Genomic DNA, 16,093 nt, shown 5'->3' with positions numbered 1-16,093 from the left:
ATGAATGTGGAAATGATAAGCGTAAGAAAAAGAAAAACAATTAAAGAGTTAATTCAATCTCAAGCAGGAGCTCTTGATAAATTTTTGATAAAAGAACCACAAGTTTCAAATGGAAGTCACGATGTTGATCATATGAATGTTGAAATTCTTGATAGTGTGCCCATTGAAAATGATAATGTTGACAGTGTGCCTATTGAAAATGATAGTGTTGATAATGTGTCCGTTGATGATGAAGTTAATAATGATGTTGGTAATCTTGAGGAAGTTAATGATGATGATGATGATGACTACGATGTTGATTATGATATATTTGATCCAAGAAATTGGGATCGTCTTCAACCTAAAATGACTGATTTACTAGTTATGAAAGGGCCTAAAAGAGATAATTCCATTGTGAAGGGTCCTAGAGATAATTGGAATAGACGCTTTACGGCTAATTTGTATTCTAGATCTTTAGCAAATGGAGAGAAGTGTGATAGAGATTGGCTTGTGTATTCGAAAGAGCTAGATAGAGTATTTTGTTTCTGTTGTAAGGTTTTAAAAAATGGGATTGGTAGGGGACAATTAGCAAATGAGGGTTATAGTGATTGGTCACATGTTGGTGCAAGAATTAAAGAGCACGAGTTAGGCATGGAACATGTTAAGAATATGACTACTTGGTATGAGTATCGTCAAAGGTTGCAAAACTTTCAAACTATTGATAAAACGACACAAAGATTAATTGAGAAAGAAAAGGATCACTGGAAAAATGTTTTAAAAAGAGTTATTTCAATAGTGAAATTTCTTGCTAAACATAATTTGGCCTTTCGTGGTTCTAAGGAAAAATTGTATGAAGATAGCAATGGTAATTTTTTGGGTTTGATTGAAATGTTAGCTGAATTTGACCCAATTATCCAAGAACATGTTAGACGTGTTACAACTCAAAAAGTTCATACTCATTATCTTGGACATAAAATACAAAATGAGTTGATTTCATTGCTTGGTTATGCAATTAAAACTGAAATCATTAGAAAAATCAAACAAGCTAAGTATTTCTCAGTAATACTTGATTGTACTCCGGATGTTAGTCACCAAGAGCAAATGTCTTTGATAATTAGATATGTGGATGTGTCTTCAACTTCTATTAGCATTGAGGAATCATTTTTAGGATTTTTGAATGTGAATGATACAGCTGGCCAAGGGCTTTTTGATGTTTTACAAAATGAATTGAAAGAACTTGGTCTCGACCTATTTGATGTGAGAGGACAAGGTTATGATAATGGGTCAAATATGAAAGGAAAGCATCAAGGTGTACAAAAGAGATTTTTAGACATAAATCCAAGAGCCTTTTATACTACTTGTGGTTGTCATAGTCTTAATTTGGCATTGTGTGATATGGCTAACTCTTGTAATAAAGCTAGGAATTTTTTTGGAGTTGTTCAACGTATTTATACAATTTTTGCCAATTCAACTAAGAGATGGAAAATTTTGAAAGATAATGTAAAAGGGTTGACTCCAAAAGCATTGTCATCCACTCGTTGGGAGAGTCGTGTAGAAAGTGTCAAAGCTATAAGAACTCAAATGTCAGATTTTAGAGAAGCTTTACTTGAAGTGTCAGAAAATGATCTCGATCCTAAAATACAAAATGAAGCTAAATCCTTAGCAACAAATGAGCTTGGTGATTTTGAGTTTTTGATGGCTATAATTATTTGGTTTGAAATATTATCTGCAATTAATTTTGTTAGCAAGCTTTTACAAGAGAAGGATATGCTTATTGATGTTGCTATGAAAAAAATAAAGGAGTTGATTTTATTTTTTGAAGGATATAGAGAAACAGGTTTTAATAAGGCACTGGTTAATGCTAAGGAAGTTGCGGTTGAATTGAATATCGCTCCAATATTTCCTCAAAGGCGTATAATTAAAAGAAAAAGACAGTTTGATGAGAATTTGAATACTCCAGCAGTCGAGTTATCTGAAGAGGAATCTTTCAGGGTTAATTATTCTTTTTACCTTGTTGATCAAGCTCTTGTCTCTCTTAATAAGAGATTTGAGCAATACCAAGAGTATGAAAGTATTTTTGGTTTCTTGTTTACCTCTCACAAGTTACAATCATTGGATGATGCAACTTTGAAGTCTTGTTGTAGTAACTTTGAACGGGTATTGAAACATAATGAGCAATCTGATATTGATGGGAATGAATTTTTTGAGGAGTTGAAGTTACTAAGAGGAATGTTGCCTGAAGAAATCATAAAACCTACTGATATATTATTATTTTCAAAAGGCTTGCATATAGAATTTTGTTGACTATTCCTGTGACTGTTGCTTCTGCAGAAAGAAGTTTTTCAAAATTAAAGTTGTTAAAGACTTATCTGCGGTCTACCATGTCACAAGAAAGACTTAATGGATTGGCATTGATAGCAGTTGAAAATGATATTTTGGAGATGATAAAATATGAAGATTTGGTTGATGAATTTGCTTCAAAAAGTGTTCGGAGGAAGGCTATTTTTAAGTAGTTAGATACTTTATATTGTATACAAAAATATTATTAGTTTGGATAATACTTTGAGTTTTTGGGTGCTTCCTTTAATTTATATATTATTTTATTTTTCTGCGTTTTTTTAATTATTTTTTTTTAAAAAATTAGGCCCATTTATTAAATTTAAACTGGGCCTCTCACTTTATTGGGCCGGCCCTGCGTAGGAGATAGACCATTACACAGACTATTGGAGTAAGGGTCATCACGAATTTCATTAAAAAAAATGAACACAAAAACAAACAACATAAATTGTTTAAATTATCATATGTACAAAGATAATATAAGCTATAACTAGGGATGTCAACGATCATGATTTGAGTAGAATATTATATTACTCATCCTTATACATGCGGTTAAAAAAATTGATGTACCGGAGCCCATATTTGCTTGGATAGCAACATTAACACCCGTGCTCATGTCTTTATGAAAATATATGTATTAATACCCGTACTTATTATCTGCATTTCTAATAAAAATAAGTATATCAAGTATAAAATATTAAATTTTTAATAACATTACAAAAAAATTAAAAATTATTGTTGAATTATAAATATATCATCTCCAAAATATCATTTTCAACTGCTATCAATGCCAATCCATTAAGTCTTTCTTGTGACATGGTAGACCGCAGATACTTTATATTGTATACAAGAATATTATTAGTTTGGATAATACTTTGAGTTTTTGGGTGCTTCCTTTAATTTATATATTATTTTATTTTTCTGCGTTTTTTTAATTTTTTTTTAAAAAAAAATTAGGCCCATTTATTAAATTTAAACTGGGCCTCTCACTTTATTAGGCTGGACCTGCGTAGGAGATAGACCATTACACAGACTATTGGAGTAAGGGTCATCACGAATTTCATTAAAAAAAATGAACACAAAAATAAACAACATAAATTGTTTAAATTATCATATGTACAAAGATAATATAAGCTATAACTAGGGACGTCAACGATCATGATTTGAGTAGAATATTATATTACTCATCCTTATACATGCAGTTAAAAAAATTGATGTACCGGAGCCCATATCTGCTTGGGTAGCAACGTTAACACCCGTGCTCATGTCTTTATGAAAATGTATGTATTAATACCCGTACTTATTATCTGCATTTCTAATAAAAATAAGTATATCAAATATAAAATATTAAATTTTTAATAACATTACAAAAAAAATTAAAAATTATTGTTGAATTATAAATATATTTTATATATATATATATATATATATATATATATATATATATATATATATATATATATATATATATATATATATATATATATATATATATATATATATATATATATATATATATATATATATATATATATATATATATATATATATATATATATATATATATATATATATATATATATATATATATATATATATATATATATATATAAACTAAACAAATAGGGTATGGGTACTATAATACTCATATTTTACAATGATATTCCTACACTGAATGTTACAATTTTTTTCAATGCAAATGATCACATTCCTTGGCTGTATTGTAGTGGTATAGCAATACTGTGTAAGAACTTTGGCGTTAAAATAGCAATACTCTTTACTAAAAACTCGGCAAAGAAATTTGAAACTTCAAACACATTCAATGTCTATAACAAAGGATGAGAGAAATGATGATCGAGAGTAATTGCATTGAAAAAGAACATATAATTAAAACCCATGTCTACCTTTATATATTAAAACCCATGCTGCAGAAAAATTATTGTTTGAAGCTGCTTTGAAGCTATTACTCCTTGAAACATGCCCATTATTTGTAAGACCACTGAGAGAGCCTCCTCCTTCTCGATTGTGGGTGAAATTCATTAACTAAGTTTAAAGATAGACCATTGGTGGAGTTCATTAACTGAGTTAAGTTCAAAGATAGATCATTAGTGGAGTTTATTAACTTGAATTAAGTTCAAAGATAAATCATTAGTGGAGTTCATTAACTTGAATTAAGTTCAAAGATAAATCATTCTTCTCTCCTATTTAATTGAGTAAAGTTCAAAGATAGATCATTGGTAAAATTTTAGGACCCGTTTTGTGCGCAGGATAAGAGACAGGATAGGATATCTGTATCATATCCTATCTCCATTGGTAAAATTTTAGGACCCGTTTTGTGCGCAGGATAAGAGATAGGATATGATATCTGTATCATATCCTATCTCAATCCAGTGTTTGCTGACACAACAGGATATGATAAGTTAATCCTGAAATTTATCCTATCATGCCTCCCTAATTCAAATTGTTATCCTGAATATGAGCTGGGTTAGAATCCAACAGGATAGAATAAGAAAATGATTTACTAATTTACCCCTATAAAATATAATTTAAAATAAAAATTAAATATGAAAAAATATAAATAGAAATTAATTTGATATTAAATTAAAAATATTAATAATTAATTTAATAAAATAAAAAACTAGAACATTTAAAAATAAAATAATTATTAAAATTTATAAAATATGAATATTAATCTTATCATGTGTAAACCAAACATGATAGGATAAATCTTATCATGTCTGTATCATATCCTATCTTTATCTTGCTTGATATCCTATCATGTCTCTATGATATCAATAGATCATTGGTTGAATTAATTTGAATTAAGTCCAATAGACCATTGGTTTCTCCTACAGAATAACCTTCCAAACTTATTTGGAAAATATAATTTCATTATAACTTCAAGGAATTTTATCAGTGACTCTTCACCACCGAGCAACCCCAAAATAAAGAAGCAACACCAATAACATTGAAACTTCCTTACAAAATATAGAAGGTGGACCAATTGGATCTGAATTTCCTATAAATAAAAATGGTAGGCCAATGGCAGTGACGTTAATGTATGAAAAAAAACTGTTTAAAAGTGGAACAGTTTAGAATTTATGAAGGAAAATATGATATATTGAATATTGGAATGAAAAAGTGGGTTAGAATGATTAAAAAATCCGCAATAGATATCCAATTACCTATAATAATTGAAGATATACCTAATAGAAAACTTGTTATACTTGAAAAATCAATTTTCTTACCTATAATACATCCTAGGTTACCCCATAGTTCCACCCAAAAAAAGAGATTCACTCCGACATTCAGCTAAAATTAATGCATGGACATTTATGAACGAAAGGACAACAATGTTGGCAATGATGGCTGATGATGTTTAGAGGTATGGCATAATTAAAAGCCTTTAAAATTAGCGGTTCCAAGGATGTTCACTGCGTTTCAACCGATACTCTACACATCTCATGTTTTTGATACTGTCTTACCGTTATTAGAGCAGATACTCTATACATTTCAAGTTTTTGATACTGTCTTCCCTTTACCAGAGCAATCTATGGGGTAACTCATAATTATGATGACTCTGGCTATTTTGAAAAGAAATACGATTAAGAGATGCAATATTGTAATCAAATCTCTCAAAATACAATTTTCGTTTATCTTCATATTATATTGAAGAAACCGTTTGTACCGACCCGTGAAAAGATCAATATCAAGAAAATGTCTTAAGCAACAACAACTAACTATAATTGAGTCAAGAAAATGTCTTAAGCAACAACAACTAACTATAATTGAGTCAAAAAGATAATCTATCCTTAGGACGCTCAATAGTATCACTTAAAGCTTACACTGATCTATGCTCCAAATTACCTAAAAACAATTACCTACAATATTCAAGGCAAAATTACATGAAGCAAAAACAGTAGCCATCTCACTCGGTCAACTCAGTAGTAACTCCCGGTCAAGTCAGTAGTAACTCCCGTAATAGGCCTGAGGAACTGCTGCGGGTTGCTGTGCAGGGGCTGCAGGTTGTGCATAATTTTGTTGAGGGAGTGCCTGTTGAAATTCAGACAAAGAGTCAACACTAGATCCAATTCCCAATACTCACAGGTTTGGCAGAATGTACAGAAATACAAGGGTCAGACAAGGTTAGAGAAGTCAGATATCAACTGAGAAATGATACCAAATGTTAGTATTATAAATCATGCCAACCTAAATAAACTATCAAGATTAATTCCCTCAATTAAAATTGAAGGTAGTCCTTTGCCCATATCTTTATATTTAAATTTTTTATATTTATATAAAATCTTTATATTTAAATTTCATTCACAACTATTGATTTTTTTCCTCATTTCTATGAAGGTGTTGGTAGTTCAGATTCGCATGTAGTGCAATTTCAATTTGAATAAAATGCAACAGATGGTGGTTTTAAAATGTAGTCTAGGTAATTGTGAGCAAGAATGAATAAAGAAAGAAATTTTGATCACATCCAGTTTTAATTGAGGGATTTAATCTTGATACTTTAAGGGATTTAATCTGGATAATTTACTTTGATCTTATTAACTAATACATCCTCTCACCTCTCGCATAAATAAATCCTCAAACTTAATATGCACCCTATCCTACTATCACAAACTTTCCTTAGTTTTGCTTCCCATTGTTCGGCGGAGCAAATTGTAATTAACGTAGAATGAAAGAACTGTAGAGCAGTAATACATCAGGGAACAAATAATCACTACAAGTAGAGCTGAAACAGCTTTTCACCTGTGCAGGATATGCAGGAGGATAGGCCCCGTAAGCAGTGCTTTGTGGAACTGGTGCAGGCAATTGTGGGTTAGCATAGTTGCCTCCATATCCGGCATAAGCCCCATAGGAAGCCTGTATCATATTAGAATGGATAATTTAAAAACAGATAAATCATCATTCAAAGCACGAATACAGTGCCAAACATACAATTTACACCAAATGTCAACTCCAGAATTAAGACAAGAAACAATCAATGCATAGCATGAATGATGAGCACCCGTGACAAGGTTTACTAGGTTTACTGTTAGACAAGATGCATAAAGATGTCTAATATGGGCTCAAGGAAAATATAATTTAAAGGGGTAATCTGAGATATGAAACATGAATTCTTCAAAGCATTATGATTGTGACACATCTTATGTTTCGTGGATTAGGATTACGACTAGACTAATATAGTGCTCAGTAACGTTAATGCTTCATGGATTAGGAATGCGACACATCTTTTGTATACAACACCATTTTTAAGAATAAAAATGTCCACACCCCTATTCCCAAGAACAAAAACAATTAATATTGCACAACATAGCCAGAAAGACTAACTAGCTTATAAAATAATGTGTCCCAAGTCATGGACCAAACCCAGTCAAACAACACTGAACACACTACCAAAATAGGTGGGTGATAAAAGAAGAGTAATTTACCGGCTGGGTGTAGCCAGCAGGCCATTGTTGTCCTTGTGTGGTCGCTGGCCAAGTTTGAGGCTGTACACCATAGTTAGTCCATTGGTTAGGCGCATTTGGATATGCACCCGTTACAGAATGGGCCGGTGATTGAGCAGAATAAGCTCTTGACACTTTAGTTTTATCTGAAGCTAAGAAATCCTCTGCATGACGTTTTTTCAACTCTGACATGCTCCTGTGTGGTAAGAACAATTTGGCATGTCTATCCTCGGCCCTTTTGATAGATTGAACATCTCCAAAGAGATTTAAAAACTGAAAAATCAACAGAAAATAGATATGAAATTAGAAATACTTGCAACATTTATTAAGAAATTAAGGTATGGCATAAACAGAGCAGGCAGAATTCCCATAAACAAATTAATTTACTTATTAGTAGCAATTAAGAAACACAGCTGTGAAACTAACAAAAAAAAATGCTATACTATACACCTCTTTACTGTAGCATTAGATGTGTATCTTAAAGTTGAATAAAAAACCATACAAAACATCAAACTCGCATATACTAACTACCACTAGGATTTGATTTGATGATACTACTGTAAATGAACCACCCTTGAAATCCTCCAAGACAAAAGTCAATATGTGAAGTGAAAATGGTCCTCGCTGCCAAATTGTCCCCGTCTACTAGATTTTCATGTGAACAAGATTGTGTCGAGTGTTAAACGACACCACAGTGCACCCAGTGACATAGTCAGTAAGATAGGGAACAAAAGTTGTCATCCGCTTGAGTATCCATGTTTGGCTATATGGTGTTTACCAAACAGTAACCACACGACTACCTACGTGTAATACACCGGTCCCAAACCCATTGATTAACTCCAGGTAAACTGTTGGTTAAACAAAGTTTATTATTGTCGCTTACTGAGATGTGATATGATGTGAAGTGGGTGCTTTAGAATAAGTATTCCTAACATTACTCAAGGAAACTAATAAAAATATAATATTGAATCCCCAAGCAAAATCACCTCCAGAAAAATAGTAGAAAGTTCTTCGCGCTCGTTTGCACTTGCTACCCCAGAGTTCTCTGGGTTGGGCATTATGAATTTTACAACCAATGACTCTAGAAAGTCAATGTCAACTCGCTTTGGCTGGGGTTGAATAGCCTCAAAATGCAATAAAGCCTGTGTACAACGTGAAGTTATATAATCTCATTAGATATGAACAACAAATGGAAAGATGAAAAGATGAATTTTCAACTGCATGAGGGCTCATGGAAAGTGAAAGTGTAGACAGACCTCAAGTAGTGCCTTTGACAGTGAAGCATTCTCAAGCCCCCCAACTAAAATCTCTTTAGCTTTTTCAACATTTCCAGAGGCCTAATGACAGAATGAGAAAGAATATTTCAAAAACAAGACAACACAATTTGCTCACATTCGAGCAAAGCAACTGGGGCAAAAAACTAGAAAATTATTAAAAATAAATGTAAGAAAGGTCTTTTTAGATTTGAGGTTGTGATTTAATACAGAATAATTTGGATGGTTTATTAATCGGCATAAATGAGAAGCTCGCAAAGATCGTTATCATTTAGCAGGATCCAGAGAGGTCAGCAAAAACAATAGCTAGTTAATTAAGAGAACTTTAACTATTTCATGTTCATAAGCCAAATGTAGAAATGTCAGAAACAAGCATGCATAACATGCAAAGAATACAAATATGCTACCAGACCTACCAAATACACAAATCGAGAATACTGAGCAAATAACATTGGCAGTGTTTGTGAATGTTCTTTTCCTTTCTCAATGGCAATGGCCTGTTCATACAAAGAGAAGGCATCCTCCAACTTCCCCTGCAGTATCATGTAGGGAGAAGCTGTAAATTTAATTAAAAACCAAACCACAATCTATGAACACTTTTGTAAGTCAGCATACCAATCGATTTTCCATATTGGCATGCCTGATTATTGCTTCCAGAAGGCCTGGAGAAATTTCAGTGTGCACAAGATGATATGCAGCTCTAGCACCCACTATATCTCCTGCCTGCTCCTTGAACCGAGCACAAAAAATATGTATCTCAGGTTGTCTCTGCATTATGACAAGCAAAAACTGATAAAGCAGCATAAAATTGAGGGGTCACACAAGAAATGTAATTAAGCTAAGCTAGTGGACCAAGGTACATGTGGACAGCACATTTTCTAAATCAAGACTAAGTTGTAGACTCTAGTAGTATCAAGAAAAAGCTCGTCAGTGATGTAAAAATACTTTGGATGTATATATGATCAGGTTGGTTAGGCTCTTAGGAAAACAAATTTACGACATAATATCAAAGTTTCCATGAAAAAAAAGTTTGTAATTTAATCACTATCAAGTGCCAACCTCAAAGGGATCATATATGTAAGAGAGGTGGGATAAAAAAAGATTATATTCATGAACTTTCACTTGCAGAAAAATGGGTCATCGGCAATACAGTGTACATAAAATTTATGTTTTCGGCCAAGGGAAGGTCACAGGAAAAACAAAAGACAACTGAACTCTCATTTAACAAAATCATATATACATAGAGCTCAAACATATAAAATATCACTTTATCAAGCTGCAACCACCATCTATTTATTTGTCACTAAGGAAGAAAAATTTGTGGATAGATACACACATGTTCAAGTTTCATGAACTATTATCCTGTGGCTAGTATTAGTATCATATGTATGGCCCATTCACTTGGCTTAAAAACTGAACAGATGAATATAACACTTAAATGCGGCAAACGATTGCCAAACCTACAGCTTTGACATGTAGAAGATGTTACCTTGACAAAGACTTGGCTTGCCCGAGCAAGAACATTATTTGCAAGATCCATACTTTCACTAGCTTCCATACACAAAACATAACGTATCCAGTACTCAGGATAATTCGCACAAGCAATGACACACCTCTCATACAACTTGACAATCTAATTCACAAACAACGCAAAAAAAAAATTGGTAAAAAATATGTCCGGCAAGAAAAAAAAACAAGCAAAAATGAAGAAAGAGAAACATAAAAGGAAAATTCAAAGCATTAAGAAATACTCCGTAGCGGGACAGAGAGGTCCCTCAAATATGAAAAGAGGGACCCTCCCTTGCCTGAGACAGATGATTATGAAGATTACAAGATACCTGCATTCATAACATTCACACTTTAAAAAATAAACTTTTGCAAACACATGACAAAACCTAGAATGTCCACTGACAAATTAGGGTTTGAAGTACTTAGCCTCAAGAAACCAATTTGAAGGCCCACCCATGCTTTATAGTCTCAGTTCAATTTCCCGATTAAAAAGTTTCTTCATCCAACAGATTAGCCAATAAAACATATGATACAGCAGATATTACTAACTGTAAGTCAATCTATAATTGAAAAAACTATCAACAGAATGTGCACTTACAAGAAAGCAGTTTGGTTACCTTGCTTAAGTCACCTTCTCTTTCTATAAAGTCCAGATAGCTATGCCAATTCTCAAGCTCCCCAACATTAAGAGGACGTACATGAAAGTAGGGCCTCCTGATTGCTGTTTCAAAACCAATGATCTTAGAATCGAACTCTTTTGCTTTCTTATACATCTCTTCTCTAACGGCGATATACTTCTCCAACTCTTCTGCTTCTGTTAATCCAGCGCTCACGTGTTTAGGAGAATGTTCTGCAGCATTGGGACGAACCTCTCCTTCAACACCTAGGTCAGTACCTTCTGGAACAACATCTGCCACTGCAGCAGCTTCCTCAGTTGTCCGTAATTCTGACAAAGGTCGATTACTAGCCAACTCCTTGAAGCTGCAAAACCATTTACAGCATATAAGTAATTTAATTTGGGGGAAAATAGAGGGGAGACAGCAGAGAACAGGCGCAAAAATAAAACCAAAAACAGTAACTGTTACCTTTTTATAACCTACTGAAATGAAATGCCAATCATAAAATAGGTAATTACCTGCTGAAATACCGATCCAACTGCTGATTTGGATTCTCTAATATTCTAGTGTAAATCACCGCAAGACGCGCCCAATCTTGCTGCATGTACTCATACTCAATGTATTTATCCCAAAGAGAAAACGAAAGATAATCTGTTCCAACATAAGCCAATCCTCGTTCAAAAAGCCTGAAATATGCAAGCATGCAGTTTTGATTAATATGTAACTTGAAGCATCCATTTACAGATGCACATCCATGTATGGGAGACAGCAGCACTAGTGTTCTAGGGTAACAAACAAATCACTCGTAACATCATATAAGACATCCAAACGCTGCATTTACCTTCCTGCAAAAAATCATACTATGTCCGAGAAATGGAGCAGTCATAGAGGCCATCTAGCCCTTAACCAGACGAGATCTTCCCAGCAGCAATTTGCAAATTGATGCACCTCAGAATGTCAAAGATAAAAACAGCTACCAATTCAACAGGAAAGGGGGGAAAAGAACCCTTCTACACGACTATGAACTTTGAAATAACGGAAAAATTTAATGGGGAAATGGACCTAAATTTTCAACTACTACACATAGTGGACTCAAAAACCAAGGATTTAAACATCAGAATGAAAAACATTTTGACATGCAATCCCATCAAAGCTTTTCCACCATAAAAGGGAGTTAGCACTGTTGCACGGTCTCTGAAATCAGGTTAGCGATCAAGCAAGAAACAGCTGAGCCTAGTAATGGAAAATCAGATCATACAAAATAATAAGCTAACAGGTAACTAAGCATCCATTACCTACGAACTGTATCTGAATCCCCATAGGTGCTTATGGCAAATATGCAATAATGCAACCACATGTCCACCGAATATGTAACCCCTTGAACAGCACGCTCATAAACTTCAACAACTTTATCAGCAGAGCTAAGGCGCGCCTCATGGTCAGCATATTTCTTCCAATACCCATAACACAAAGGGAATTCTGCTAGGAATGCATCATAGACTCTACGAATCTTCAAAATGTTGCTCTTCAATGGAGAAATCATTAAATGAGAACCGCGAGTCTTAAAATAAATCAATGAACAAATATACTAGATTAATTTGCTAATCTTACTTAAAGGCTACAAAACCAGGAATTATGGTACTTTGATTGTCGATTGGAAACAGCAAGCACCAGAGAACCCACCCACATAACTTGTGTGTACATTACAAACATTTTTGATCAAAACAAAATGAAAAAGATGAAGATGTAACAATAAGAACTGTCCATGTCTTTTCACACATAACATGCCAAATTAGCATGCATGTAATATATATCTAACAACTACGAAAAACATTGTGAATCAGTCATTTATTTTAATTCCTACTTATTATATTGCTTCATCTTAATGGTCAATAAGTAATGGCTTTAAGAGTACAAAAATAATCTGAGAATTCTCAAAAGGTTAACATCACATGCATTTGGCTGAAGCTGACTTGAGTTCAATCCACACAAAAAAAAAAACACAACATAATGATCCAAGAACACTAGATTAATTCCAGTATCAGTCCATCCATCCAAATCTACCCCAGACAAAAATAATAGATAATTAATCATACAACTTTGAAGATGACAATGCCATTAGAAACATGTCCACATATCCAAGTCAGTCAAAGTTGATACAGGTGAATATTAGCAAATCATGAACATGTAATTCACATCTTAAAAATTAGGTAGAACCTAGCATACCTCTGCAACCTTCTCTGTTTCTTCGATCAGAGAAGTCCAAGCAGTAAAATCGGAAGAATTAGCTGTTACAATGTTCCACAATCGATCTTCTTCAGCAGACAACGCAGCTGCTAAAAATGAGATAAATAAATAGGGGAAAATCATAATTTGGTTGAACAGCCACATGGTTGTGAATAATTAATAACTAAATATTAATACAAGATGTAAGGAGATAAGACGTGCATATTTAGGCATTGTATAAGCACGATAAAAGACATTCAAAAGTTGATGGAGAATTGGCTTAGAATATGTAATCACCAGATTACAAGCCAGTTACAGCTAAAATACCTTTTTGCACTGGTAAACCAACAAAATTGAATCAAATTTAAATGTATGAACTTATTTATACACCTGTTAAAGCTATCTAATATAATGGTCAAATCCATGTCAAACTACAACTTCTGGCCTAGAAAATTGTCGAAGTCTCGTGAAACAAAAGTGAATGGAAGTAGCATAATATATCTTTTCTCGAAGTCAAATCTGGTTGCTAAAAATGACCTTTAAATGGAAAAACATGTAAGGCCAGTTGTTCTCGCCTTTAATATCACCTCCAAGGCATGAAAAATAAAGCTTCCGTATTCTTGTATAAAAATATAATAATTGGTGAAACTTAATTATTTCTCAACATTGATATGCAGCATTAAAATATGGTAATGTGGGACACCAATTATCAAAATAATAATAGATACAAAGCCTACATGAACTATTTCCTAGTTAATATAGCACTTAAATCTCAAGTTCTCAACTCTTAACTGGTTAATCTATATTATATCACCTATGAACTTTAAACCTAACTCTGACATTGAATTCTGATTTTTTACAAAACTTCAATAACAATAAGGTCGGGAAAGCTTCACTCTTGTAAAAGGCAAGGGAGTATGTGTAGGTAGCAGACAGAAAAGATATATAAACATTACCGTAAGCATCAGTAAGTTGTTTCTCATCAGCTGAACCATCAACATTCTCCAGTGCATTTCCATTTTCAAGTCCAGTTGTATCAACCCCGCCATTCACAGAAGAATGGTCACCAGAAACTACACCAGATTCTGTAGCATCCATTCCAACCACACCAGATGCCTCATTGGCGTCAGGCACTTCAACAGTTTGTTTAGACCCATCAGCTGCACTAAATTGAGCTTGTTGAAGTCCGGAATTAGGATCCCCATCACCCGAATAAGGAAACTCATAGCTAGAATTAGCCTGAGCAGCAGCTTCTCCAGCAATATCGGCAACAGCAGCATCACCAGCTTCTGGAACAGGATTGGAAGCGGTGTTATTGTAACCGTCCAATGGATAAGTCTCGGCCGCCACCGATGTTTCCGCAACCATTGGTTCACTATCTCCCATACTTGAATAAAGAAAGAACCTTTTAACTTCACAGAAAAGAATCTGAATCCAAAAACAAGAAAGCAAAAAAAGATTATCAAGTTTTGTTTATCAGTATAAAACCCTTGAATCTAGTAGATGCACCATCAGAAAACAGTATTTGGAATTTATCAAACAAATAGATATAACGATAGAATGTGAAAACGTATTAGAATCAACTAAAATCGCTAGGGTTTCAGACTTTAAACCCTAATCAAGAATGGAGGAGAAATCGAAATACCTGGTGAGAGAAAAACGGTTACGTTGCAGAGAAGAGTGATGTTTTTTAGGGTTATTCTTGTGGTTTGGCGAAGACGGAAATGAAAGAGTGGTTGCGTCCGATGACGATTTCTGGTGATTTATCGAGAAATGGAAATTGAGAAGTAGGGCACTGAGCGTAAGGTTCTGCTATTAATATATCGGTGCTGTGTGTTGGCGTCCTCATGGCACGTCATGCTATTGCCTCGATCTGACACCGTTGGTGATGGATAATGATGCGATCTGAACAGCTGGTTATGGTTCGGTTTATTTTTTTTTTTTTTTTTTTTAATTATGAACAAAGTACAACAGATTGAAAGTTTGAAACACTTCATTAAAGCAAATGAAATTGAACAATAATATATGTAGGATAATTAAAAGGATTAACTAGATGTATGGTTAAAAATAATATCTTAGTCACTATGTGTTTCTGAAATTGCTCATCTACTTTTACATATATACATCCGGAAATTTTTTATATATATTTGTGTGAAAACGTTTCGTAGATGCACATACGAAATATGTTCGTAGATATATTTATGGAAGAAATTCAAAATCAAAAAACCAGAATCTCAACATTGCAACGATAAAAAGAATATTCATAGATTAAAATCGGCATTACATTGATAATTTCAACAGCAAACTAAATATTACATTTCAATAGTCTGGTGGACGCTTGCACGTCTTTCAGATTTAACGCTTGTTGTACTCATATTGAGACATTTTTGCATTTGTGTGATATAAAATATAACACTAGAAACCCCAAATTTATAAAAGATCTAGTTGATTATGGATCACCTATTTTTTGTCACATAATATTCCATAGGCATATCCACAAAAAGATATTATATATTTTGTTTCTGTAGATATACGTACGGAAAAGTATGTTCTTATGGTACAACTGCAAAATTCGTAACTCCCAACTGGAAGGTTATATGAACTCGATTCTTGCGTGGTCAACATTATTTCGGAATTCTCTACATCTTTCGTGTTTGGTCCGGAGGACAGTTCAATAAGGAAAGTGGTG

General features: G+C 33.5%; 1 protein-coding gene and 1 pseudogene across 3 annotated transcripts; one reads left to right on the top strand and one right to left on the bottom strand.

The window, feature by feature from the left end:
• On the top strand, nt 1–2,492 carry LOC131635334 (uncharacterized; annotated as a pseudogene).
• Nucleotides 2,493–6,080: 3,588 nt separating this feature from the next.
• LOC131635319 (pre-mRNA-processing factor 39-1-like) lies at nt 6,081–15,207 on the bottom strand. 3 transcript variants are annotated; one of them, XM_058905937.1, is made up of 14 exons: nt 15,050–15,207; nt 14,361–14,832; nt 13,405–13,514; nt 12,474–12,703; nt 11,697–11,864; nt 11,179–11,542; nt 10,542–10,685; nt 9,668–9,820; nt 9,469–9,585; nt 9,035–9,115; nt 8,765–8,920; nt 7,761–8,051; nt 7,078–7,191; nt 6,081–6,369 (listed from the first exon to the last, which is right to left on the bottom strand). In XM_058905937.1, the coding sequence occupies exons 2-14, from the start codon at nt 14,788–14,790 to the stop codon at nt 6,280–6,282; spliced, it is 2,448 nt and encodes an 815-aa protein (XP_058761920.1). In that variant the 5' UTR covers nt 14,791–14,832; nt 15,050–15,207; the 3' UTR covers nt 6,081–6,279. The 3 variants fall into 3 exon arrangements, with proteins under 3 accessions (XP_058761920.1, XP_058761921.1, XP_058761922.1); XM_058905938.1 differs by having other exon boundaries at nt 13,405–13,511; XM_058905939.1 differs by lacking the exons at nt 12,474–12,703; nt 13,405–13,514; nt 14,361–14,832; nt 15,050–15,207 and adding an exon at nt 12,020–12,470.
• Nucleotides 15,208–16,093: the final 886 nt, after the last annotated feature.

Source organism: Vicia villosa, unplaced genomic scaffold (genome assembly GCF_029867415.1).
Source record: "Vicia villosa cultivar HV-30 ecotype Madison, WI unplaced genomic scaffold, Vvil1.0 ctg.001464F_1_1, whole genome shotgun sequence".
NCBI classification, from domain to species: Eukaryota; Viridiplantae; Streptophyta; class Magnoliopsida; order Fabales; family Fabaceae; genus Vicia; species Vicia villosa.
Note: the sequence above shows the minus strand (reverse complement) of the source record. Positions and strands in the feature narration are given on the sequence as shown.